The 25,992-nt window shown below is 48.4% G+C and overlaps 1 protein-coding gene across 6 annotated transcripts in view; it reads left to right on the top strand.

The window, feature by feature from the left end:
* Positions 1-829: 829 nt before the first annotated feature.
* CUX1 (cut like homeobox 1) overlaps positions 830-25,992 on the top strand; it is a 373,348-nt gene continuing 348,185 nt past the window's right edge. For 2 of the 6 annotated variants that reach the window (XM_036824614.1, XM_036824613.1), the window contains exon 1: positions 1,888-2,687. In XM_036824614.1, coding sequence (XP_036680509.1) covers positions 2,358-2,687 — 330 coding nt within the window. In that variant the 5' untranslated portion in view covers positions 1,888-2,357. Of the gene's footprint in view, positions 1,107-1,887; positions 2,688-25,992 lie in introns of those variants that run through there. The other 4 variants (XM_036824615.1, XM_036824618.1, XM_036824617.1 and 1 more) reach the window with 4 other exon arrangements.

Below are 25,992 nucleotides of genomic sequence, written 5' to 3'. Positions count from 1 at the left end.
ATATTTTAGCATTCCTGTAAACTAGGGGCCATGCTTTTTGTTATGAGCGTACCCACACTTCCCAAGTTTTTGCACCCAAACCGATGTGTCTGAACTACAGGAAGTTTCTAAGGCTGTTCCGCTTAAGCGGTGCGGGGGGATACAGAACTGGGCTCCAAGACTTTTCCTGTCGTGGCCTAAGCCGGCGCAGCTCCGGCGGACAGGGGCCATTGGGACCCCCGGCCACCGGGGGCGCGGTGCGGCGCGGGGACCGCGCGGCCACTGTGCGGGACATTAACGTGTGCAGCGACACGGGGGTCAGGGCTGCTTTCCCCCGGCTCCAGTGCCCCCAACATGAAACGCCGTTCGTGGCTGGCTCGGTCTCTGAATCCGGCTGGGTCGCAGGGAGACGGTGTGCGGCAGCCGACCGCCAGAGCGCCTCGCACAAGCGCCGCAGCCGTGGGCCGGGTCCACGCGGGGTCGGGGCTCGGGCAGGTGGTCGCGGCGGCTCCGCGCGCTCGGCGCCCTGCCGGAGGGCGAGTGAAAGCAGCGCGGGGCCGGTGCCCTCCCCAAACGGGCGTCCGCTCCCAACAGAGGGCCCAGAAGGGGCTGCGCTGCGTCGCCGCCCGAGACCGCGACCCCCCGGCGCTCGAAAACCGCCCCAGGTGAGCCGGGCCCGGGGCCTCCTGCGGGGGCCCGGGGCGCCCCTCCCGTCGCCCTCCAGCGCCCCCTCGGGGCCGGGGAGGCGGCCGCCGCCCGCAGGGGCCGGGGGCTCGGGAGGGGCGGGGGTCGCGGGCCTGGCGGCGGGCACGGGGGGGAGGGGGCAGGGGCCGCGCACGCGAGGCCCGGCGGCCGCCGCCGCGCCCTCGGGCTCCGACTCCGGCTCCGGCTCGGGCTCGCCATGGCTGCGGCGGCGCCGTGAGGAGGAGTCCGCGTCCTCCGTGGCGGCGGCGGCGGCCGGCTCCAGGCCGGGTTTTGGCGCCGCCCGCCTGCTGCCTCCTGGCGGCTCCTGAACTCCAGCCCCCTCTCTATCAGCCTCTCACTCCGTCTCAATATGTCTCAAGATGGCGGCCAATGTGGGATCGATGTTTCAATATTGGAAGCGCTTTGATTTACAGCAGCTGCAGGTCAGGCTTCTCCTCGCTCGGCCTCTCGCCCGGGGGTGGGGGCTGCGGGCGGTCGCGGCCTCCCCCGGGGCCCCGGGCTGCCCGGCCGCCGGGGGGCCGCGGCGGAGGGGAGGAGGGGGGTGCCGGGGAAAGCGGGGCCGAGTCGGGGATAAGTCCTTCTCGCTCCCCGGCCCCCATTGATAACTCGCTTGATCAGAAATTGATCCTCTTTGTTCAATTCATCGATCAGCCCAAGATGGCGCCGGGAGCCGCCGCCGCCACCGCTGCCCCCGGTGTCGGCCCCCACCCCGGGCGCCCCCCCGGCCCTGCGCCGCCGCCGCCACCGCCGCCGCCGCCGCCGCGGGACCGGGGAGGGGGCGGCCCCGGCGGTCCGCGGGGTGCGCGCGCGAGCGGGGAGCGGGCGGCGGGCGGCGGCGGCGGGCGCTGCGCCGGGAGGGGGCTCCGGCCCGGCGGCGGCGCCCGGCCGCGCGCCCCGCGCCCCCGGCCCGCCGTATTCCCGGGGAAAGTTTGTGGGGAGTTGCTGTGGGGGTGAAGCGCCTGCCTCTCCAGGAGGAGCCGCCGCCGCCACTGCCGCCGGCGCGGCGGAGCTGGGGCTGGTGGCGCTGTGGTGCCGCCGGCTCGGGGGAGGGTCAGAGCGGCCACCGGCGGCGGCGGCGGCGGCGGCGGCGTCGGCGCGGCCCGGCTCCGGCCAGGCGGGCGGGTGGCCGGGCGGGCGTCCGCGCTCCCCGGCCGGCCCGGGCCCCGCCGCGGCCCCCAGCTGTCAGCGGGCGGGGATCGCGCCGCCGCTCCCCCGCCAGGCTTGGGGCGCCCAGCGCGGACCCCGGGGTTTGTTTACGTCCGGGCGGGTGCCCGGGGGCCACCCGCAGACCCCGCAGCCGCCCCGCTCTTTTGTGTGCCTACAGGAGCGGCGCGGAACCGGCCCCTCCGCGGCCGGGGACCCCGGTAGGGGCGCTTGGGGAAACTTGCTGGGGGCGGCGGGCGCCGCGCACGCGGAGCCCGGGTGTCGGGTGTCCCGGGGGCGCGGGTACGGGCGCCGGAGGAGGACTGCAACTTTCCCCGAACGCAGGCCCGGCTCTGCGCCTGGGCGCGCGGTCTGTCCGGGCCGGGGGTGCTTGCTCCCCGGCGCCTGTCCGGGCGGTCCTCTCCCCGCGCCCAGGGCCTCCCGCGGACCCCAGTAAACACCCCACCCCCCGCTCCTCTCTGACCCTCTCCTCCGAGGCCCTGTCCTCCCAGCAGGGTCCGCGGGGGGCAATGGACCGCGCGGCGGGTCCTCTTCGAAATGCCTACTCCGATCGGGTTCTCGAAAGCAAAGCCCCGGGGGCCTCGCTGGACTGTGGTGTGCCGGGCCGTGGTCCACGCGCCGAGCCCCGGGCGCCGAGGGGGCATCGTGCTGGGGCTCCACATCCGGCGCCCGAGCCGCAGCCGTGCCCAGGGGGCGCGTTCCTGCCTGCCAACCCCCACCCAGGGGAGCGGCGCGCCCTCGGGGTCCGCCCGGGACCTGCCAGCTCCGCGCTCGCGGCGCCTGGACGGCCCCGGGACTCTGCCAGGTGGATGTTGTGCGTAGCCGGAGCCAAGTTGAAGGTGAGCGGCGTGTGGGCCAGAAGCTCCGCGAGCCCTGGCGGTGGGGTTGGGGGGGGGGTTGTCTGCGGCTAAGAGGGACCCTGGGCGGCCTGGCGCTCCGGGGCGGGGGGGGTGGGCCCTCGGCGTCCCTGGGGGACGGCTGTTGCTCCCAACTCTAAGGTGTGCTTGAAGGTAAACTTGGCCGAACTTTCCTAACCCGGAGGACTGGTGATAGTAACCTACAGTACTTTTAGGAGGAAAGCAAATGAACTCCAGATGCGGGCTTGTATGAAATGAAGCGGATTGGATTAAAATGTATATAAACGGAGTCTGACAACTTTAATTGTGTGTGCTTGTTTTCTGCTCTTGCCTACGTAAGAGTGGTAAAGCAGACTCATAGTCGTTATGAAATTTTTTCAGATTTCTCACTTAACTAGCAAGAAGACTATGTGAAATATGTATTTCCGATAAGATTAAAACTTAAAGGAGTTCGTGTTTATTGACTAAAATAGATTACTCCAAAGTGTCTATTGTGTAAATTAGATTCCCGAATGTAATGAACACAGCTGAATGGCATTTTTGATAAATTGGTCTACCCTGTTTTAGTAAAAATAGCTCCCTTTTACCATAATTTAATTCCTGAGCTTACTGTAAAACCCGTTGTGGAGTTTTAGGAGACAAACCTTAATTTTTTTTTTCTTGTCTTCCTAAATGTGACATTCTAGCTTAACACCAATGCGGTTTTTTCTTTAAGCATCTTGGCAAAACTGCCTGGGAGGTGGATTTGGTTTCTAGGGAGTTATTATATGAACTCTTTGACCCCGGCCCCCCACGCCCCCCCCCCCCTTTAGTGATTAGCTACTTCTTCAGTGTAGCATGGTTAACTGTGTAACTTTACTGAAAAGTTTCCCTGTCAGTTCACGTGAATGCACTTTCCGATGTTGATCTTGAATTTTAAAAATTCTTTGAGCATCGTTTCTTGTTACTGAGCAGCCATTGGCTTTTGGTGATAGATAAGGATTTGGCCTTCGATGATTTCCTATTGCCGCTTCATCGCCTGTTTGAAAACCTTCAGCTGCCTGTGGAACACCCAAGTTCCAGGAGAAGGCTAAAGTAGTTCTTTCTCTGGGCCTTGAAGAGGCCTTTTGAATTGATATCTAGTTTAGCGTCAGCTCTATTCCCACAGACAGTAAGTGAGCCAGTGGGACTGCAGTTTGAGAAGAGAGAATTCATTAGTTTCAGACTCTTCTCATCTTTCCAGAACCCCTTACACCGAGATCGAGTTGCCTGCAGAGCCCAGCGAGGGTTGTGGTATTGCTACCTGAGGGTAAAGAGGCTGGGTCTCGGAGGGTCCAGGTGAGTTGAGGCAATTGTGCCCCCGGCAACAATGCGGGGAGCCCAGGCTGAGCTCTGGCCCCTCTGCTTGGTCTGACTTGAAGCTGCCTTGGGCTGTGCAGTGAGTGCCCAGGAAGAGAGTTTCTGAAGACTGAGCTCTATTTTGTTTCCTTTTTAGTCCCAAAGTCTTGTTGGTATGGGAATTTCAGTGCTCTGGCCTTGTTAAGACTAGTTGGACAAGTTTTTATCCTATCCCAGACTTGTAAAAACCAGGATTCTTTTTTTTTTTTTAATAAGAAAACCACTATTGTATAAATTTGCCTTTTAAATACACGTTCGGAAAGAGGACACTTTCTAAAACGAGCTCATGTAACTCTGTATGTTAGGGTAGCTTTTTGCCAGTGCCTGGCTTCCCTTTAGGGCGTTCATTATTCCTACGTGGTGACTAGTCTTTCCCTTTAAGGAACCTCTGCAAAAGTAACCTTTAAATGTTTTCCTCTTTTTCAAAATAAGAAAACAATTTCATTTTTGCTGCAAGTCCATTTTCTGGTTGCTTTTATTTTTCTCCTGTTAAGGAAGTGTGTATGTTCCCAGCCCTCCAGAACTCTTCCCTCTAGGAAGTATATTATTTTGATTAAAATATGTATCTCATCTAGGACCTTTATAAAATAATGAGTAAACAAATGGAGGGGTTCCACACAGCTGCTGTCTTTGTTTTCTTGGTTCTCTTAATATCATTGTCTTTGAGATTGAGTGTGGGAAGGGGGTCATTATCAGTTGATTAAGGTTTTTTTTTTCTTTTTTTTTTTTTCTTCTATACAAAACTATGTGTAGGGTTTTTTGGGGGGGTTTGTTTTGCCTTTTTTTTTTTTTTTTTTTAAAGGTGTAAGTCAGTGAAGGGGTTGAGTTACGCAGCACCTCCTGAGGCAGTTGGGTCCATAGAGGCCCTCTTCTCCTGCTTCCCCAATTTCACCCATCTCCTGCCAGTAGTTAGTGACATGAAACGGACAGATTGCTGGTCCCCTGAGGAATGACTCTCCTAATCCACTGAGCTAACCTTAAAATTAAAAATACTGTCTGGTGAGTTGATGGAGCCCAAGACCTTTAGTGGCTGTTGAAGAAGTTCTCTGCCCTGTTGTATGCAATTCAAACGAACCCACTAGGGTTCACGTGGGGCCGCGGGGGGTGGGGGAAGGTGGTGTGGAGGGGGGCGTGTCCCTGTGCAGAAGCACCAGGCTGTGCTTTGAGACCCTCCACTCCGAGTCTACCTGGAGCAGTCAGCAGTCTAAACTGCTCCTGAGGCTGTGCTCACATTCTGTGTCTTAGGAGAGAAAACAGGGCTCCAAGTAGAAAATCCATGTGCCTTTCAGCTCATTTATAAAAGCACAAGGAACATCCGCAGTGAAAGGAAGGAAGGACAAATTTGTTAGAGGAAAAGTGGTACATTTTTAAAAAGAGAAATTCATCGTGTGAAAAATCCTGCAGAGCTAGGCCAGATTCCCACCTGTGCTTCCGTTTTTTTCAGGTCACACGTTTGGCCTCATGTAAGTGTCACAGATTAAAAAGACAGGTATATGTGATGGACTAACATAAATGCCAACTAAAAGTTACTATAAACATTAAATATACAGGATCATATATTTTTAGAAATTATTTAAAAACCTATTTAAAATTATCTAATGTATTATACATACATTATATATATATAGTAGCTTTCCCTATGAAAGTTCTGATTTTTACAATTGTCAGATAGAAATTCGTGTATTTCATCCTATTGTTTTGTCTGAAGCTCTGCATTATGGCTGCAGAGAGATAGTTTTGGTTTCAGCTGAAATTCCCCTGCCTCTGATTGTCTAAACCAGACCCTTAATCTTATTTTAACATACTTAAAATGTTCAGAAAACCCGGAAGAATTGTTTTGTATAAGTAGCAAGTGAATGTAGTTTAAACACTCAAGCAGTTCTGGTATCTAATTGGAAACAGGTGGAATTCTTGGAATCCTGTGTTTGAATCTTATTATAGCAAAGCCCAGAGACACTTTTTACTTACGGCCATTCATTTTGTCGAAGCTGTTTGAAATGGGGCTCCGTGACCTCTCCCTGTGCCCCGCTGCTGTTTACCTGGATGTTCAGCTGTGCTGGGCGTTTTAGGGCCCGGATACCTGTGTGTGCTTGGACACCCAAGAGAACCGTGCATGTGTGGATCACGGAGTGAAAGGGGAACTTTAATGGCATAATTAGATGAGCGATTTAATATCTGTATCATATAACTAATATAGCAAAGAAATTTGTGATTTCTGATTTAATAAACATTTGTTGACATGAGCATTTGGGTACCTTTTCTTATACCCTGATAAACGTTTCAAATTCAGAAAGAAATTACTTTCCCTAAGTACATTTAGAGATGTAACCTTAAATAGCAACCAAACCAAACCAAACAAAAAACCAGGTTAGGAGGATATTTCAATAAAATGTTCATGGTGGGGCCCTCTGAATTATCTCAGTCATTTCTCCTATTCTACTTTTCAAAGCCAGCTAATAGCCTTGGGTTTGCTTTATGTTTAAGAACCAAGTTTCGGTTGGTGTTGAGGTGCTGATTTGTGTTGAGCTGTCAGTTCTCACAGTCTTGGATTTGCTGAGCTGTAATCAGTCCTGCTTTTCAGCTCTCCTCTGAGAACGCTGGTAGAGGAGAACGGTCTTTGGCTGGGCAGGAGGTGTTCCTGCAGGGACTTACCTGGGATTGAGGGGGTACCTGTGGCATAGCCTTCATTTGTTCCATGGCTTGAAGCCGCTTTGAAGCACCTGGGCTAAGCACCTGGGGTAATGCACCTGTGACTGAGGCCTGTGTGCTACCCTGTTCACATAATGTGACATAGTTAAAAAACACAAGGCGAACAGCTCTTTCTGAAAGACGTCTAATTTGTTGCAAACCCCATCAAGAACCTTTCCTTTGAAAAGTAAACAACTCTCTAATAAAAATAATTCTAATTCTTGCTGTAATTAAATTCTGATAGGATGATGTTAGTGCGCAAAATAAATGTTGTCAGTTTCTTTATTTGAATCTGAAGGCCTTTCCTTATGCAGGAGGCCCCTGGCAGTCGGCAGAAGTTTTGTGTTTATTAGAGCCCTGGGCCTGGGGCAGCCCGGGAAGTTCTTCAAATGTATGATTGGTAGGATCCTTACGCAGAGGTTTCCCCCCACCCCATCCTCAGGAACACCGTGGGACAGGTGACCGGAAAGGAGCGGGGCCGGGAGTGTTCAGTCCTTCCAAGAATTTACCCAACACCGCAGAGCCCCTGGAAGAATAGGTGGGAGGCGCACATGAAACTGACTAGATTCTGCTTCCTTCTTTGAGGCACTTGTGAAGCTGGGAACACCAACTATGTGATCCACACCTTTTATAAAACACAAGAGGCCACAGCAGGGCCTACCCAGTCTTGCTTGTGGCCGACTCAGTCAGCTGACAGTTGAAATCCTGGATGCTTTTGACTGTGATTTATAAAGTTAATGTCGGAAGAAATTACCAGAGCTCTCTCTGAAGCTTGTGCTTTCTTAGCATTACCCTGAGTATACCAGCATGGGGCCGTTTTCTTAGACATCTTTCTCTTTGACTGTGTTTATCTAATAAGTTAAAGCAGTTAACGTTTTTTTAGAAAGTTATGCATAGTTGTGAGGTGTCTTGAGTTTGGTTAAGGGAAAAACAAATTGACAAATTAGCTCTTTCTTCAGTGAACATTGCGAAATTGTGAGAAATAGAATGCCATTCTTACTGTCATTAAAATTTTATTTGGGTGTTGACAGCTTTTTGCTAAATGTAAGACGTTCAGATCCCGTCCACCCAGCTGTAAAAAACAAAAAAACAACCCAACCAGCTCAAAAGCTTCTTTCCAATTTTCCAATTTCCCCCAAAAAGCAAGACGGTCTTTCTTAAACACTGGGTCTTTTCCCCTAATAAATTGTTAACATTTTATTTTCTAACATAGTTTTATATTTTGAAGGCCAAAAAGAATATGAACTCATTTTAGGCATCTTGGTTCAGTTGTTATTTTGGACCTGCAAGGGTCTTTGGTTTATTGCCACCTTCCCTTGGATTTTTAGAGGAGAAATTGCTGTTTAGATCAAAATAATTTGATTTAAAGCTAGTAAGTGACACCAAAGGTAAATCCTTGTCTTGAAGAGCCGGAAGATGCAAATAGAAGCAAGGCCCGTGAGCTGCTGGCAAAGGAAGGGCCGCTTCGGAGCCGCCCTCAGCCTGGGTGCTGCCAGGCCCGAGTGCCTGCTCTCACCCTGCTTGCCCTCTCTGAGCTCCCGCCCTGCCAAGCCTGTCCCCTCCTTCGTTGTGACAACTTTTTTTTTTTTTAAGTATTTGTGGAGCTCCATTATTTTGAGATTCTTGGAAGAAAGATACTATGTAAATGAAAATTAAAAATAAAATTCTTGCTGGAGGGAATTGTACATTCAATTTTTTGATTAGGTTTGGAAAAGATTTTTTTCCTCCTTACCCTGAAAATAAGAACATTCTGTTGCTCCTGTCACCATTTTTGCTTCATTGTGAAAGGTGTGGCAGATAATGGTGAAACACATCCTTTATTTTCTGTTTTTCACCAGGATAGTTGCCCTAGAACTTGAACCCATGCAGTTGTGTGTACAGTGAATTCTTTGTTTCACGTTGTTCTACTCTGCCCAGCTGCCCATAGGGCACAAACCTTTTAAAGGGGAAAAGATTTGGGGTCATCACCATGTAGAAGTTGCAACTAAAATACGTAGACCTGCAAATAAAATTCCACCTTCCCTTCCCGTTCACACAGGAAGAGGTGTTGTAAGTTGTACGTTTTTGAAACAGAAAGCTGTGAGAACCAGAGCGTTCTTGTCAACCAGTGTAGAAACCTCAGTTTACTGGCATTGCTTCATTTCACTTGTACCTCAGCTCCTCGTTTACATAACACAGTGTGCTGTCACACCGTTCAGCCAAGTAGGAGACAGGTCAGGTTTGGAGTCATGCTTCTGCTGCACAGGCATGTGTGGGACCCAGGAGCCAGACAGGAAGCCCAGGCTGCTGCCAAAGTGCCCTGTCCAGGGGACCTGGTCTGCCAGGGACCTCAGGGGCAAGCACAGAGGACCAGCGAGGTGGCCAGGGCCCGGCGAGCACTTACCCTGGAGAGCAGCATGACGCAGGCAGGAAGTTGTCACCTGGAGCCGACCGTCCCTGGGGGTTGGGGGAGGGGGAGGGACACATGCTCTTCCCCCCATGGTTCCTCAACCCTGGCACCCCTATTTGTCAGCATTGATACGGGATCGGAAGGGGAAGGATATTGCTAGTTATGGTTGAATGTCATTGTCAGGAGGAGTAAGAGGTGGTCTGTGGTGATTGTTTTACGTTGCTCTGTGTTGGTATGTAATTATGCTGTCATTTTAAGACACGCTGATACTTTAATAAATCTTGTGCGTGTGCGTGTGCGCGCGCGCAGTTAGTTTTGAAGGCTGCTTGTACGTGAGAGCCAAATCTTCCTAACTGCAAGAGCTGAGAGTGTAGCCTTTACTTGTTTGAAGATTGTCTGTCTGAAACAGGTCGCAATCCATTATGTATGTGGCTGCCAGGTGAATCTTTCCAGATCATTGATTTCATCACGTCATTCCTCTCCTTAAAGACCCACAGTGGCTCACGTTGGCGCAGAATGGCGACCACGTTCCTTAGGAGGCAGAGTTCCTGACGGTTGTCTCCACCCCGCCTAAACCTTTTCCCCACTTAGAAGGATCCCAGATCCATGCTCCATTGGGGAAACTCCTCCTCCTCTTCCCTCTGCACATCTGAGTCTCCAGCCTAGTTGATGCACTTCTTCTTCATTTTAACCAACGCCAAGGGAGCCCCTGTGTGCCAGGCACTGTGATGCAGGGTGAGAGAGCCGCGGCTCCCCGCTGGAAGAGCGGGCAGCCTGGTACGGGTAGAGGTGCGCCGGGTGGCTGGGAGGCGGCTGTCACGGAGCATGCGCGCGGAACGGTGGAGGGCTGCAGAGGATGGGCGTCCAGATCCGGGTGGGGTGGGCAGGGAAGGCGCCCAGAGGCCGGTAGAGCTTGAGCCGAGTTCTGTGCACCTGGGGACGCATGGGAGAGGGTGTTCCAGCAGAACAGTTGGGAGGAGGCCGGTGGTCACTGAGCTCTGGCTGTCTCCTTTGCTGTTTCTGATGGACCCCACATAGCACCCACTTAGCTTCCCAGGCACGCTCCTTACGTTGCTGTGCACCTGCTGTTCACTCTGCCCCCTGCTGTGGCACCCACCACAATTCTCGGCACCCAGTGAGTCCTGCTGCACGAGAACTGCGGGCTTCTTTTAGCGAGCAGTCCTGTGTATTTCTGATTTGGGACACACTCAGCTAGTTAATTTAAGAAAGCAAACGGAATTCTTCTTAGGATTGTGAAAGGTAGGCAGGGTATATTAAAATGGCTGTGTTTTGAAAGCTACTGATAGATACACACTGATAGAACAGGTATTTCTTTTTTTATGCCCATTTATTAAACTCCTTCTTTGCGAAGTGACATATACGTTGGTTAAAATACACATAATTGTATTTGTGGCACATAACACAAAAAATTCACGTTTTTAAAAATAGAATCGGGCAGAACAATTCTTTGACAGAGATTTATTCTCTGACTCTGCTCACAGCCTGAATGGGAGGAAACTTCCCCATATGAATGGGGAAAGTTGGTACTGCAACGGTCAGGACTCCACCAATGCAAGAGAAAGCGAGTAGCAAGAAACACGAAGGCTTGGGGGTCAGCGCTGGAGAAACATCTCAGGAGTGCTCGGCCCCCAGAAGCTGTCCCGTGGGCCTGGGCAAAGGCTCCCGAGCAGCTCGTTTCACGGCAGTGGCCTTCATAGCCTGCGTGCTTTCTGTGCTTCTTCATTTACAAAGAAAGTACCTAGGGTATTTTTGTAGGGGTGACGTCAGTGTCTGGCTGCGTCAGCATTTGCATGGATTTGGGGAAGTGAGGGCTGCCAGGACCTCACCAAGGGGGGGCGCTGAGAGGAGCCACCGTCCCTGGGGTCCAGCCTGGGGGGCTGATGAGGGGGGCAGGGCCTGGTGTCCAGAGGGACGGGGAGGAGGACTAGGAGCCCCCCCAGGCAGTGGAAGAAGACATGCTCCTTTGTTGGGCTTTGTGGGTTTGGGGGGGACTGGCGGGGATTCAGGGGCTGAGCCCTGGGAAAAAGGAGGGGTGAAGTGCAGTGGAGAGGTTTTGATGTTGAAGTCTCCAAGATGGGTTGAAACCCTGGGTTTGAAGCCTGTGGAGGATTTGTTTGCGTTTTGGTTGGTGCTTGAGAGTTTGGCATCATTTGCGGTGGGGAGGGCTGAAGAATTAATCTGGGTCCCCCCCTCCCACCTTGTGTCTTAACTTCCCCATTTCTGGAGCTGGGATTGCAGTGATGCTTCAGGAAAAGGCAGAGAAGAGAAGGAAAGCATTGGATTCCTCATATTGTAGCTGGTTTTACGTCCACTAGTGACAAGACAGATGCTTTAAAAAAATTTTTTTTATGCTATACATATATATATATATATATATATATATGGTATCAGCTCTCATTTCCTGAGTATTGACCCTGGGCAGGATATGGTTTAGGCTGTTGATTTCTTTCCTGTCATCCACACCACTGTCCCATGGAGGAGCTAGGATCCGGCTGGAAGGTGAGAAGCCGCGAGGAAAATGTGGATGCCTGGGGCTGCCTCTGTCCCGTCCACACTTTCCCTGCCACCCCTGCTGTCCCTGAGAGGAGCTCTCCCTTGAAGCGGGGGTTGTCGTGATGAGGCGACAGGGGGAGCAGAAGGGGTCCCCTGTCCACAAGCTGCCCAGGATGGGGGTGGGTGAGTCACTTAATGTGAACAGCTGGGGATTGCATAGAGTCTCTGAGGTGCACATGAAGGTACTTGGGTGACCGGTGGACAGACACCTTCTGGCCAAGGCCTCGCTGGATCCGAGACATTTTCTAGAGCCTCCCCTGCCCTGAGACTTTAGAGTCAGCTCCCAGCAGTAGAGCTCCAAAGAGAATTATCTGAGAGACAATCCTTCCCCAGGCAGTGAGCACTCCCGTTAGCAAACTTTATCTTAATAGTTGGGGTACAGTTAACAGCATTGGGGTGAACATCACCCTCCTTGTGTCACCTGCTGTCCTCAACGCCCCATCTGTGCACAGAGCAAATTTGTGGGAAGGGTTCTGGGGAAATGGAAGGCAGGAGAGAGGCCTGATGGTGGGGCCTGGGCTGGAGGGAGGGAGCTGGCTCAGGAGAGGCCAGGCACTGTCCAGCGGGCAGTTCTGCCCTGAGCACCGGGCTGTGGAGTGTGAGTCTCTCACCAGGACTGTTCTCTGACACACCTGGCCTGATGCTGGTGCTGGGGAGCAATTCGCCGTTAGATGCTAATATTCGCCTTTAACCTCGTGGCAGCCAAGACGAAACCGCCCCCCTCAGCCCCTGGGAATCTAGTTGCTTTAGCCACTGTAGTGATACTGGATTCACATCCACTCCTATCACCCGAAAAGCATCAACCACACAGGGTTTTGCTCCCAGTTGCACGTGAAGGCGGTGCTGGGGTGTGTTCAGTAAGAGGCCGGCTCTGTCAGGGGTCCTCAGGTGGACATCCATCCCTTGATAAAAAGCCTGATCAGATGACACGCCTTATTTTCCTCAAGGAGTCATCATGGAAAAGCTGAGTGTTTAGGCTACTCTGAATTCAGATGATTATTTTGCATGCCTGATTTTTTGGAGATGATGCGGCTTGTTTTGTAATGAAGTTGTACATTTAGTAAGAAAATATGCGCAAGGGTGTGCTGGTCTCAGAAACAAGGCAGCACGTTTGAGTGAGGTGGTTTGCAGTTTTGTTTGTTTTTGGAATGACTCATTCTTTTTCGTAGACTGTTGGGGCCTCTCATTCATTCATTTATTGAGCGGGTCTCCGTGGTGCCCAGTGTCCGCACTGGATCCTGTTCCAGCCCCTGGGGTACCAAGAGGAATGAGCCCGCGGCCCCGCTGGTCAGAACTGCAGGACACACAGGGCATCCGCAGGCGTCAGGTTAGGGGCTGGGGGTGTCTGATGTGTGCGGAGGGCAGGACAGGGGCCTGGAAAGATGGGCCTGGGACATTGTGCTGCACTGACCTCCCCTGTGAGCTAGGCGCTATTCTAGCACAGCCTTCTAGTGACCAGAGCAGCAGGACGTCCCTGCCCTCAGGGAACTTACGATCTAGCAGGGGAGACAGAAAGTAAACACAGGAGGAATAAGTACAGTACAGAGTGCAAGTACGTGCCCAGGGCCTGGGCCCAGACAGCCTCTGTGCAAAGCCCTGCTGAGTCAGTTCTGTGTTCTGAGGGCCCTGAGAGATGCTGCTTTTAAATGCGAGAGGGCCAATTCCGCTCTCAGATTTGTGTTTAGGAGGATTCTTCCAGAAGCTCCTTAGGACAGGCTGATCAGAGTGTGAGGGGGAGGGGTGGTGAGGGATGGAGCTGGGAGGGTAGGACGTCCTAGTCCAGTAAGAGGCGGAGAGGGACTGGGCCAGGAGAGAAGATGCCAGGCTGAGTGCTGGTGGCCGAGGGAGGAGGAGGCGCCCGGGGCCTGGCGTGTCCAGGGAGGCTGCTGGGGTCGTGGTGGCGTGGCAGAGATGGGCCGAGTGAGTGGCATTTGGACAGGCCGCCTGGGGGAGAGGCATCAGCTGAGGAGACTGGGGCTGGGGGAGGGGCTGGGAGCAGCGCCTGGAGGAAGGAGTGGTCTTCAGGTCCCGGTAGATGCTGAGCGGCCGGCAAGCCTGTGTCACCTGGTGCCTGGTGCTGGCCCTTCCACAGGTGGTCCGTGCACACGGCCGCTGGGCTGGGCCGGGCCGGGCCCCAGAGGTTGATTAAAAGCAGGTGGGGTGCCGTCCGCCCTACTTGAGCGTTGGGTGTGACCCAGACATGCATGGAGTCAGCCCGGCTTTCTTTTATTCCTCCCTATTTGCTTTTTGTCGGTAATCCTTTGTAATTCCCTAGTTTCATGGTGTAATTTTAATGGAATTAAACTTGAACACTTCAATTTGTAATTAATTACGTTCGGCTTCAATTACAATGACTAATTATAATGTGATACCTGGTGGCAAGTCAGGTACGTCCTGCTGGCGGGTTCCTGTCTGCCAGCTATTAGGATGGCCACTCTCTGTCACCAGGGGTGCGGCTGCCTTTGGGTCTGCCCGCTGCCTCTGTCCCACCCCACCAGGGGCAGCTCCAGGACCTGTGAGGTGTGCAACATGGGGGAGGTGCAGGGACGGGGGTGGTGGGCGGGGAGGCCTGTTTTAGGACGCAAAGGCTCAAACTTGTTTTCAGGTCAAAGAGCTAGGAAGGCAAGTCTGGGGGAGGCCGGAGGGGAGGAGCAGGGCACTACTGCGGGATTCCTCTACTTACTCTGCGATATTGGAGGGAGGTTGCACTTAAGTCAGTGTGAACACGGCCTGAAGAACGGGCAGGATGGTTTAGGGAGAAAGGAAAAGGTGCAAGAACCACCTTGGGGTGAAAGAGGGGGGTGGGGTGGAAGCTAGGTTTAAAAATGTCACTGTGGGAAGTATTCCCAGGTGGCCAATGTGCGGGGCTCTGGGACCAGTAAACTGCCTCAGACCCCACGATGGAGCTTTGTGTTTGTGGGCTTCCTCTTTGCATGTGGTGGTGGTTTTATTTTGTGTTAGGAGGAGGGGGTCTTGCTGAGAAATCTGTACCCCGATCGACCGTTGCCCCTGAAGCTGGGCACTCCCATCTCCCGCTGATGGGGAATGGCAGCCCTTCCCAGAACTGGGCTGGGGGGTGCATGTTCGCTCGACGGCGCCACGGTGGGCCTCCCGCCCCTACCCGCACAGCCTCAGTCTCCAGACACTCCTGCCATCCCGCTGTCCTCCAGGGAAGCTTCTTGGAATGGACTTCCAGCAGTGGTGCCCACGGGTGGCATCCAGTGTCCGGTGGCCTGTTAATTTGAGAGGCTCAGGGCATCTTTTCATAAGCTGATTCTTACATCTGAAACTAGGGAGGTTTTCTTGATGCTCGTCTGTGAGTTTTCCAGCATTTCCCCTTGGGATCGTGCTGGCCAAGGAAGGGGCTGTGTCAGAAGCGCAAGCTGAGGCGGAGCTTTGGGTTAGGCCATGAGGGCACCTAAGTGTCTTACGGATTTCTGTTCTTTAAGGGAGAGTTAGTTTCACACTTGGGAGAGGGAGCGTGATGGCGCAGCACGTGCTCGGAAGACTCTTCCCTGTTGAACGTGCTACTTGCTGTCCTGGTGCGCAGGGCAGCTCCCTTGACACGATGCCTGATACCTCTGCTCGGTTACTGTGTAAGATAAAATTCATATAAAACTCACCATTTTAACCTTTTTAAAGTATACAATTCGTTATTTTTTGGTATGTTCACAATGTGGTGCAACCATCACCACAGTCTAATTCCAGAACGTTTCCAACACCCCATCGAGAACCCCATACCTGTCAGCAGTCACTCCCCACCTGCCCCACGCCCCCCAAGCTCTAGGTAACCTTTAATCTACTTCCTGTCTCTGTGGGTTTGTCTATTCTGGATATTTCACGTATAAACGGAGTCATACAATATGTACGTGGCCTTTCGTGTCTGGCTTCTTTCACTCGCTGTGCTGTGCTGCCGGTTCACCCATGTTGTAGCAGGTCTCACCGCTTCCTTCCTTTTTATGGCTGGATAATATCCCATGGTGTGGATATACAGCCTCTTGTTGATTCGTTCGTAAATGGATGGGCATTTGGACTGTTTCCACTTTGGGGCTCGTGTGCAGAAGGCTGCTATGAACATCTCTGTGTTAAGGGTCGATGTGACCATAGGTTTTCAGTTTTCTTAGGTGGGTACTCAAGAGTGGAATCGCTGGGTGGTAGGTGGTGACTCTGCGTTTAACCTTTTGAGTCTGTTACTTTGTGGCTTCTTCTGTGTAACTCCTGTTTTCTCTGGGGGTGCTCATTTTAAGGCCCAGACTGTTGTTCCATCTTAACTCTGTTCTGTTCTGCTCTGGTCTTCTTCTTGACTCCTTCTCGGGTGCCTTACTGATGGGTATCTCCCCCCCACCCCCGACCTTTGGGACCACTGTTATGTGCAGATGGATTGTGGAGAGGCTGGGAGCAGTTTGAATGAGAGCACACACTGTTGGCCGCCCCCCTCCCCCCATCTCTCCCCTCCCCGCCTTCCCTCCTTTCTCACCGGCAAGGGGCCTCTCCCCTGGCCAAGCGTGATGGGCATTTCACTTCATTTTGGCCAGAGAGATGGGGACTGTCAGGCAGGTTTGCTTATGGTGCTGCTGCTTTGATAAAAGGCGACGAGCCAGGACACACTGCCATTTTCTGCCTGTGAACACACCTGTGGGAGAAGAGGCTGCCCAGGCCTGCTGCCATCATCTTAGCACCAAAGTGGGAAGCCCAGGATGACGGGCAACCACAGAGGACGTGGAGCAGGGAGGTGGCAGGAACCTGGGCCCTTGCTCCTGCAGCCGCCCTCCCCCAGCTCTCTGTGATGCCAAACGAGCATTATAGCTGAAGTCCAGACCACAGGAAGCTTCTCCTGACGGCTTTGGCTGGGTGTGGACGTGCAAGTCATGTTTCTGAGATGCGCTGGTCCTGGCTGAAGGCAGACCTGAGGGTGTGAGAAGAAAGTGAGCGCTTGAAGCTCTCTTTTCTGATAGCAAGCAGAATCCCATTTGCCAAGCCAGATGTCCTTCAGTACTTTAGATCCAGCCGATAAAGCACTGAGCATTTAGAATGGTTAATATAAGTACAATTAGAAGCTGGTGTAAATTGTGAATGAAATTGACAGGTTCCATAAGTTACAGCAAAATACCAAATCTTCTTCAAGTAGAAGATGTATGTGTATCTCTGTGGTCTGTCAACCCAGACAGGTATATCATCTTACCTCCTTGGAATAGAAATGAGGGGCTACTATCAACCCAGTTCACTATAATTCTGAAAGTTTAGGGACATCTTGCCAGTTGTTTTATGTCAAAGATTGAAATCCTTAAGTCAAGTTGTAAGAACTTTAATGCTCTCATTTCTATACTATGGGCAGGAAAGATCAAATCCCTATTTTCTGCCTGCGTTCAGGGCATGTGTGTGTGTGTGTGTGTGTGTGTGTGTGTGTATGTGTCTTGTGTGTGCATGTGTACACACACGTGTGTCTCCCCCCACACGAGTTGCAGTAATCACTTCTCAGTTCACAGCACATCATGATTCATCTTACTAATTTTTTTCTCCTTTCTGGTCTATCCCCATTTTTAGTCCCCTCCTCTCCTCATTCTAACGTCTTTAATATGCCTCTATATGGATGTATTCTTGTAAAGTGTGTGGCCTGTTTTGTATGTATAAGTAGTTATAATTCATAAGCGTGGCATCGTGCTATAAATCTTTCTCTCCTTTCCTTTCACTTCTCACTGTTTTTGAGATCTGTCCATGTTACCCCCCATAAATTTCATCATTCATGAGAGCTACATCGGATTCCACCTTAAGAATCCACTTGTCTTAGTCAGCTCAGGCTGCTATAACAAAATACCATACACAGGAGTGGGGGTGGGTTAAATAGCAGACATTTATTCCTCACAGTTCTGGAGGCTGGGAAGCCCAAGATCAAGGTGCCTGCGGATTCAGTTCCTGGGGACAGCCCTCTCCCTAGCTTGCAGACAGCCATCTTCTTGCTCTGTCCTCAACATACATGATGAAGGGTCTTGAGAGAGAGTGAGTCTTTTCATAAGGACACTAATCCCATCATGGGGACTCCACCCTCATGACCTCATCTAAACCTCCCAAAGGCCCCACCTCCAAACACCATCACATCGAGGGCTAGGGCTTCAACATATGAATTTGGGGGGACACACCATTCAGTCCCTAGCACCACTCTAGCTCACATGTCCATTTCCCTGGGGATGGCCCCCTTTGGTGGCCTCGGGCATCCTTACACGTGTCTCCTAACGGATGCCCAGGAGTAGGATTGCTGAGTCCCAGGGTGAAAAGTGTTCTTAATTTCACTGAGCACTGCCAGAGTGCTCCCCAGAGTGCTGCACCATGCTTCTCTCTCACAGTCTCATCAGCGCTTCCTAGAGACTTTTGCCATCCTGATGGTTTTAAAGTGGCATTTCAGCGTTGTGATTTTTCTCTGATCACCGGTAAGTTTTCTACTTTTATAAACCTCTTTTTATACTTGTTTAGGTTTTCAGATTTACTTTTTTGTAAATTGTCTGGTCATATATTTTATCCTTTTTTACTTTTTTAAAATGGTTTACCGTCTTTTTGTTGATTTGCAAGAGTTTCTTGTATGTTTACATGCTAACCCTGTGTTGGTTTTCATGTTTGTAAGTATCTTCTCCCGATCTGTCACTCGTTTTGTTGATTTGTCTGTAGTGTCCTTCAATAAACAGAAAAACCTAATTTTGATGAAGTGAAATCTATCAATTTTTCATTTCAGTCTTGTTTGAGAAAATCTTTCCCCACTCAAGATCGCAAAGATACTCATACTTGGACGGCCATAGAGATTCGTTTAGATTTTTAGGTTGGAGATGGTTTTTTGTGTAGAATGTGATATAGTCAGTTTTTCCAGCACCGCCTGCCAAGTGGTCCAGTCTCCTACCCAGTGATTTGGGAAGTTACGTCCACTGTATGCCAAGTCCCCATATACATGTTGGGTATGTTTCTGGGTTGTTCTTTTGTTCCAGTACCCTATGTGTTTCTTCTTGCACTGGTGCCACACTGTTTTAATTTCGTGGCTTTATACATGTTTTACTTTCTGATCAGGTGAATTTGATCTTTGCTTTTCTCTTTAAAAAGATCTCGGCTCCTCAAGGTCTGTTATTCTTTCGTGCCCATTTCTATCAAGTTCCCCTTAAGTTCTGCTGGAGTTATATTGGATTTGGATCAAATATACAGATTAATCTGGGGGAGAATTAAGAACTTTCAAGTTGTCCCGTGACCGAGAATATTTCTCCATCTGCTTAGGTCTTTCTCCAGAAAGGTTTTGTGCCTTTGTCATTAGGTTAATTCCTAGTTCTGTACAGTTTCTGTAGTATTGCGAACAGTGACTTTTTTATTTTTAAATTTTTTTTCTGATTGGTTATTGGGGTGTGGAGGAAAACAACTGTTTTTGTTCACTGATTTTGAAACTGGCCAGCTTGCTGAGTCTCTCATTGGTTTTACTAGTTCACTTGAATCTGTTGCATTTCTCTGGGGAGGATATCATATGCAAAAAAATGACACTTTCGTTTGTCTCATTCCTTCGACTCCTTATACCAAAGTGACTTGTGTTGTCAGCTGGAACCCCAAGGACTCTGTAGCAGAGTGGTGATGGGGCTTTGCCTCTTCTTTCCTAGTCTGGGAATGTGCATAATGGAGATTTTTGATAGCAGCTTTAATCGGGTTAAGGAACTACAGGACTCCATTGTCTCCACTTTTCTGAGAGCTTTCATCATAAATAGGTGTTGACCTTTTCCTTTAAATCTATTCATGTCTGGGTGACTTTTATCCCTCAGTCCATGAATGTGGTAAATTCCAGTGATTGATGCTCTGATATTGAAGCATCCATTGCGTTCTTTGATCAACCCTTCTTTGTCTTGTATTTTAAAATATTGTTGGATTAGATGTATAGTTGTCACATCTGTGTTATTAAATAAAATTGGCCTACAATTTTCTTATTCTTATCTGGTTGGAATTGAGGTTATGCTGGTCTCATAAAATGGGTTAAAATTGTTTTTGGAACCATTCGTATAAGATGAAGATTATCTGTATCTGAAATCTGATAGGGCTCGCCTGTAAAACTGTGGGGCCTGAGCCTGAGAGTGTGCTGGGAGGCATTTATCATTTCATTTTCTTTGTTATTAGTCTATCTGAGTTTTCTGTCCATAGACTGATTTTGGCATTTTATAATTTTCTAGACATGTATCCATTTCATCTAGGCTTTAAGTTTTATTCTTGTGTGATTGTTCATAATATTTCCATTATTTTTGTAAATCTGTTTTTCGGCTCTTGCTATTTCATTTTTCTTTCTGCATCTGTAGTTCTGAATTTGTCTAAAACTTGTTTATTTTCAGGCTCACGTAGAGTTTTGTTCATCTTACTAATCTTTAAAGAAAACCCAGCTTTTGCTCTTTTTAACCTCTGTGTCTCTATTTTTTGTTTACGTGGCTGACTTCTCACCTTTATTTCACTCTTGTCTCTTTGAGGTCACTCTCTTTTCCTAACTTCTTTTTTTGAAGGCTCAGCCTTTTAATTTGACTTCTTTCTCATTTTCTGATAAATATATTCAAAGCTGTAACATTTCTTCTAAGTATTACTTTAGTGGTGGTCCACAAATTTTGACCTGTAGTGCTTTCATTTTTATTCACTTTGTAATTTTGTATTTATTTTGTAACTTCCATTATAATTTCCTTTTTAACCAAAAGGTTATTTAATAGCATGCATCTTTCAGAGTTTTGACATTTTTCTTTAATAACTTTTCTTATGCTATTGATGTCTGTTTTTATTGCATATGGTCAGAGAATATAGTTAAAGTGACACTGACTTCCTTGGAACATGTAAGAGAACTTTTGGTGCATTTACACAGAGTGTGTTTTTGTGAATGTTCCACATGTGCTCAAAAATAATGTGTTTTTTGTTTGGGGATACATTTTTCCCTATATTATTTTGAGCTTTTTCATGTTACTTAATTCTTCCATAGCTTAGTTTTTTTTCTTATAGTTTTGACAGCTGTTATGTTATGTTAAGGCTATATTGTTAGGGGCACATATGATTATTGTCTTTATATCTTCCTGATTAATTGTTCCCTTTTCAGGTGTATATGTAGGCTCTTCATCCTTTATGATGTTTTTCACCTTAAATTCTATTTGTTTTGATGTTTAAATTATTCTTTTTGTTTTTTTCCTTTGTGTTTAGTTTCTGTTTGCCCGATAAAGCTCCTTCTCTTTCATTGTTTCCAATCTTTACATATCCTTTTGCCTTAAATATGTCTATTATAGATATATGATGCAGGATCTTGTTTTTTAAACCCAGGATGAGAGTCTGATTAGTGAATTTAACTCATGTACATTTATGATAATTGTGATTATATTAGGACTAATGCAATTCTATGTTTTCTTTTTACCATTCCTTTTTTGGGAGGGGGTTCTTCTTTAAAAAAAAATTTTGTATTGGAGTATAGTTGATTTACAATGTTTTGTTAGTTTCAGGTGTACAGCAAAATGATTTAGTTATACATTTATGGGGGTATCTTTTCTTGTAATGTTTCATCAGGGTGAATTTCCTCTGCTGGATTTTAAAATTGTGCGGTCTACTTTATTCTTCTGAAATTCAGAATCTGGATTATTCCCGAAATTATTAAGACCCATCCATGTGTTTATTTTTTCCTATCAGTTTCTAAAGTTTGTCAGTACCTCTGTCCTATTTCCTGTTTCACCAGCCTTTCTTCTCTCTCTTCTGGTTTTGACCATGCTCATTTTATGTTCTTGTTCTCGAACTCTGCCTTCTCGCCTCAGGCTGTTGGACTAGTTGGTCTGTCTCTTCTAGTGTTGGCTGTTTTTCCCTGTGACCTGTTGTCACCTAGGCCCCAGGGTATCAGCTGATTCCTTGCCCTGGGTGGGGAGGAGTTTGGTGGAAAGGGGCGTGCCCAGGGTGGAGGGCTTAGGCGGGGTGCAGTCGGCCCCGGGGCAAGCTGTTGGTGCCTTGCTCCAGCCACACCTGTCCCCCTGGGGCTGCCTCCCTCTGATGTTATTGCCCAACCGTCACTGTGTTTCGGGATCCCCTGGGGGAGGGGTCACCCGCAGGGATTCTGATCCTGCTAGTCTGGGGTGGGCACCGGTATTTTTTTCAAAGCTTCTCAAGACAGGAGTGGGGTATGATACAGACTGGCTATGGTTGATCAGTGTTGAAGCTGGGAGATGGGTGCTTAGGGGTTCATTATACTCTTTGTTTACGTTTGAGGTATTGCCTGTGTACAGCTACAGGTCTGATTACCTCCTGGCTGAGACTGACTGACACTGACCCTTGGTACAGGATAGAGGTTGGGGGTGGGGAATGAAACCTAGCAAGAACCTGTGGGGCTCCTGGGCAGGAAGCCTTTCACACAGTTGCTAATCAGGGAAGGGAGGGGATGCAGAGACAAGGGAGGAGCAGCCCAGAAACAATAGTGGGGCCTTGGGGCAGGGTCCTGGTTCGCCTCAAGGGATACACGTAGCAATATCTTTGAGCTCTTTACAGAACTAAAACCCCCAACTGATGGAAGATGTTAGCATTCTTCATTCCAGAGAAGACCACAGTTTGATAATCTCGAGAAGCTCATCAGGAGACCACCTGGGACCAGATTAAAGGAACCAAGAGAAGCTCATTAGGAGAAGACCCCCTGAGGCCAGATTAAAGGAGTGCAGGCCCTGCACACACCATAATCTTTACCAGCAACCCGCCCTTGAACCATTGCTATAAAACTCCTCACCAAATCCTCGCGGTTTAGGGACACACAGTTTTGAGGGGCACGAGCCCGCTGTGTGCCCCTTTGCCTGGCAGAGCAATAAAGCTATTCTTTTCTACTTCACCCAGAACTCTGTCTCCGAGATTCGATTTGGCACTAGTGCACAGAGACCGAGTTTTCCACATCAGGAATAGAAGAGGCTAGCTGGGGCTGCCAGACATTGACGATGACTTATGTGGCATGTATTCTGTTTCTCTTGGAAAGCGCTGTTCTCATCTAGACCCTGGTTCTCCAGTGGTCCGTGAACCAGCAGCAGCAGCTGGGAACTTGTGAGGAATGCAGAGCCTCAGGCCCCACCCCAGACGGACTGAGTCAGAATCGACATTTTTATGAAATCCCCAGGTGATTCATACGCACATTAAAGTTTGAGAAGCACTGGTCTAGGTCTTTTTAAAGGGATGGTTGGTTTCATTTAATTTCTGTTTTAATAGAGTGACTCCTCCCTTATCATCCCAGTGGAGCTTTCCAGAACAGAGGTAGTAGCCAGTGCTCTGAGCAGCTAGGAAAGGTGCACACCGTCTATGGGGTTATGCAAGGGAGGCCCTCGGGCCCTCTCCCAAGCCTGTTTTAAACCTACCTCCTTTTTTTTTTTTTTTTAACATCTTTATTGGAGTATAATTGCTTTACAGTGTTGTGTTAGTTTCTGCTGTATAAGGAAGTGAATCAGCTATACAGATACGTATATCCCTGTATCCCCTCCCTCTTGTGTCTCCCTCCCACCCTCTCTATCCCACCACTCTAGGTGGTCACAAAGCACCGAGCTGATCTCCCTGTGCTATGCAGCTGCTTCCCACTAGCTATCTATTGTACATTTGGTAGTGTATATATGTCCATGCCACTCTCTCACTTCATCCCAGCTTACTCTCTTCCCCCTCCCCATGTTCTCAAGTCCATTCTCTATGTCTGCGTCTTTATTCCTGTCCTAGGTAAATCAGAACCTTTTTTTTTTTTTTTTTTAGATTCCATATATATGTGTTAGCATATGGTATTTGTTTTTCTCTTTCTGACTTACTTCACTCTGTATGACAGTCTCTAGGTCCATCCACTTCACTACAAATTACTCAATTTCATTTCTTTTTATGGCTAATATTCCATTGTGTATATGTGCCACATCTTTATCCATTCATCTGTTGATGGACACTTAGGTTGCTTCCATGTCCTGCCTACTGTAAATAGTGCTGCAATGAACATTGTGGTACATGACTCTTTTTGAATTATGGTTTTCTCTGGATATATGCCCAGTAGTGGGATTGCTGGGTCATATGGTAGTTCTATTTTTAGTTCTTTAAGGAAGCTCCATACTGTTCTCCATAGTGGCTGTATCAATTTACATTCTCATCAACAGTGCTAGAGGGTTCCCTTTCCTCCACACCCTCTCCAGCATTTATTGTTTGTAGATTTTTTGGTGATGGCCATTCTGACCTGTGTGAGGTGATACCTCATTGTAGTTTTGATTTGCATTTCTTTAATGATTAGTGATGTTGAGCATCTTTTCATGTGTTTGTTGGCAATCTGTATATCTTTGGAGAAATGTCTGTTTAGGTCTTCTGCCCATTTTTGGATTGGGTTGTTTGTTTTTTTGATACTGAGCTGCATGGGCTGCTTGTATATTTTGGAGATTAATCCTTTGTCCGTTCCTTCGTTTGCAAATATTTTCTCCCATTCTGAAGGTTGTCCTTTCGTCTTGTTTATGCTTTCCTTTGCTGTGCAAAAGCTTTGAAGTTTCATTAGGTCCCATTTGTTTATTTTTGTTTTTATTTCCATTTCTCTAGGAGGTGGGTCAAAAAGGATCTTGCTGTGATTTATGTCATAGAGTGTTCTGCCTATGTTTTCGTCTCAGAGTTTTATGCTGTCTGGACTTACATTTCGGTCTTTAATCCATTTTGAGTTTATTTTTGTGTATGGTGTTAGCGAGTGTTCTAATTTCATTCTTTTACATGTAGCTGTCCAGTTTTCCCAGCACCGCTTATTGAAGAGGCTGTCTTTTCTCCCTTGTATATTCTTGCCTCCTTTATCAAAGATAAGGTGACCATATGTGCGTGGTTTTATCTCTGGGCTTTCTATCCTGTTCCATTGATCTGTATTTCTGTTTTAGTGCCAGTACCATACTGTCTCGATTACTGTAGCTTTATAGTATAGTCTGAAGTCTGGGAGCCTGATTCCTCCAGCTCCGTTTTTCTTTGTTAAGATTGTTTTGGCTATTTGGGGTCTTTTGTGTTTCCATACAAATTGCGCAATTTTTTGTTCTAGTTCTGTGAAAAATGCCATTGGTAGTTTGATAGGGATTTCACTGAATCTATAGATTGCTTTGGGTAGTATAGTCATTTTCACAGTGTTGATTCTTCCAATCCAAGAACACGGTATATCTCTCCATCTGTTTGTATCATCTTTAATTTCTTTCATCAGTGTCTTATAGTTTTCTGAATACAGGTCTTTTGTCTCCTTAGGTAGGTTTATTCCTAGGTATTTTATTCTTTTTGTTGCAGTGGTAAATGGGAGTGTTTCCTTGATTTCTCTTTCAGAGTGTACAGGAATGCAAGAGATTTCTGTGCATTAATTTTGTATCCTGCTACTTTACCAAATTCTTTGATTAGCTCTAGTAGTTTTCTGGTGGCATCTTTAGGATTATGTATAGTATCATGTCATCTGCAGTGACAGTTTTACTTCTTCTTTTCCGATTTGGATTCCTTTTATTTCTTTTTCTTCTCTGTTTGCTGTGGCTAAAACTTCCAAAACTATGTTGAATAATAGTGGTGAGAGTGGGCAACCTTGTCTTGTTCCTGATCTTAGAGGAAATGGTTTCAGTTTTTCACCATTGAGAACGATGTTGGCTGTGGGTTTGTCGTATATGGCCTTTATTATGTTGAGGTAGGTTCCCTCTGTGCCTACTTTCTGGAGAGTTTTTATCATAAGTGGGTATTGAATTTTGTCAAAAGCTTTTTCTGCATCTATTGAGATTATCATATGGTTTTTATCCTTCAGTTTGTTAATATGGTGTATCACATTGCCTGATTTGCGTATATTGAAGAATCCTTGCATTCCTGGGATAAACCCTACTTGATCATGGTGTATGATCCTTTTAATGTGCTGTTGGATTTTGTTTGGTAGTATTTTGTTGAAGATTTTTGCATCTATGTTCATCAGAGATATTGGCCTGTAGTTTTCTTTTTTGTGTGACATCTTTGTCTGGTTTTGGTGTCAGGGTGATGGTGGCCTCGTAGAATGAGTTTGGGAGTGTTCCTCCCTCTGCTATATTTTGGAAGAGTTTGAGAAGGCTAGGTGTTAGCTCTTCTCTAAATGTTTGATAGAATTCGCCTGTGAAGCCATCTGGTCCTGGGCTTTTGTTTGTTGGAAGATTTTTAATCACAGTTTCAATTTCAGTGCTTGTGATTGGTCTGTTTATATTTTCTATTTCTTCCTGGTTCAGTCTCAGAAGGTTGTGCTTTTCTAAGAATTTGTCCATTTCTTCCAGGTTGTCCATTTTATTGGCA

Source organism: Balaenoptera musculus, chromosome 15 (assembly GCF_009873245.2).
Source record: "Balaenoptera musculus isolate JJ_BM4_2016_0621 chromosome 15, mBalMus1.pri.v3, whole genome shotgun sequence".
Taxonomy (NCBI): Eukaryota; Metazoa; Chordata; class Mammalia; order Artiodactyla; family Balaenopteridae; genus Balaenoptera; species Balaenoptera musculus.
The sequence above is the reverse complement of the archived record's forward strand: the minus strand, read 5'-3'. Positions and strand labels throughout refer to the sequence as shown.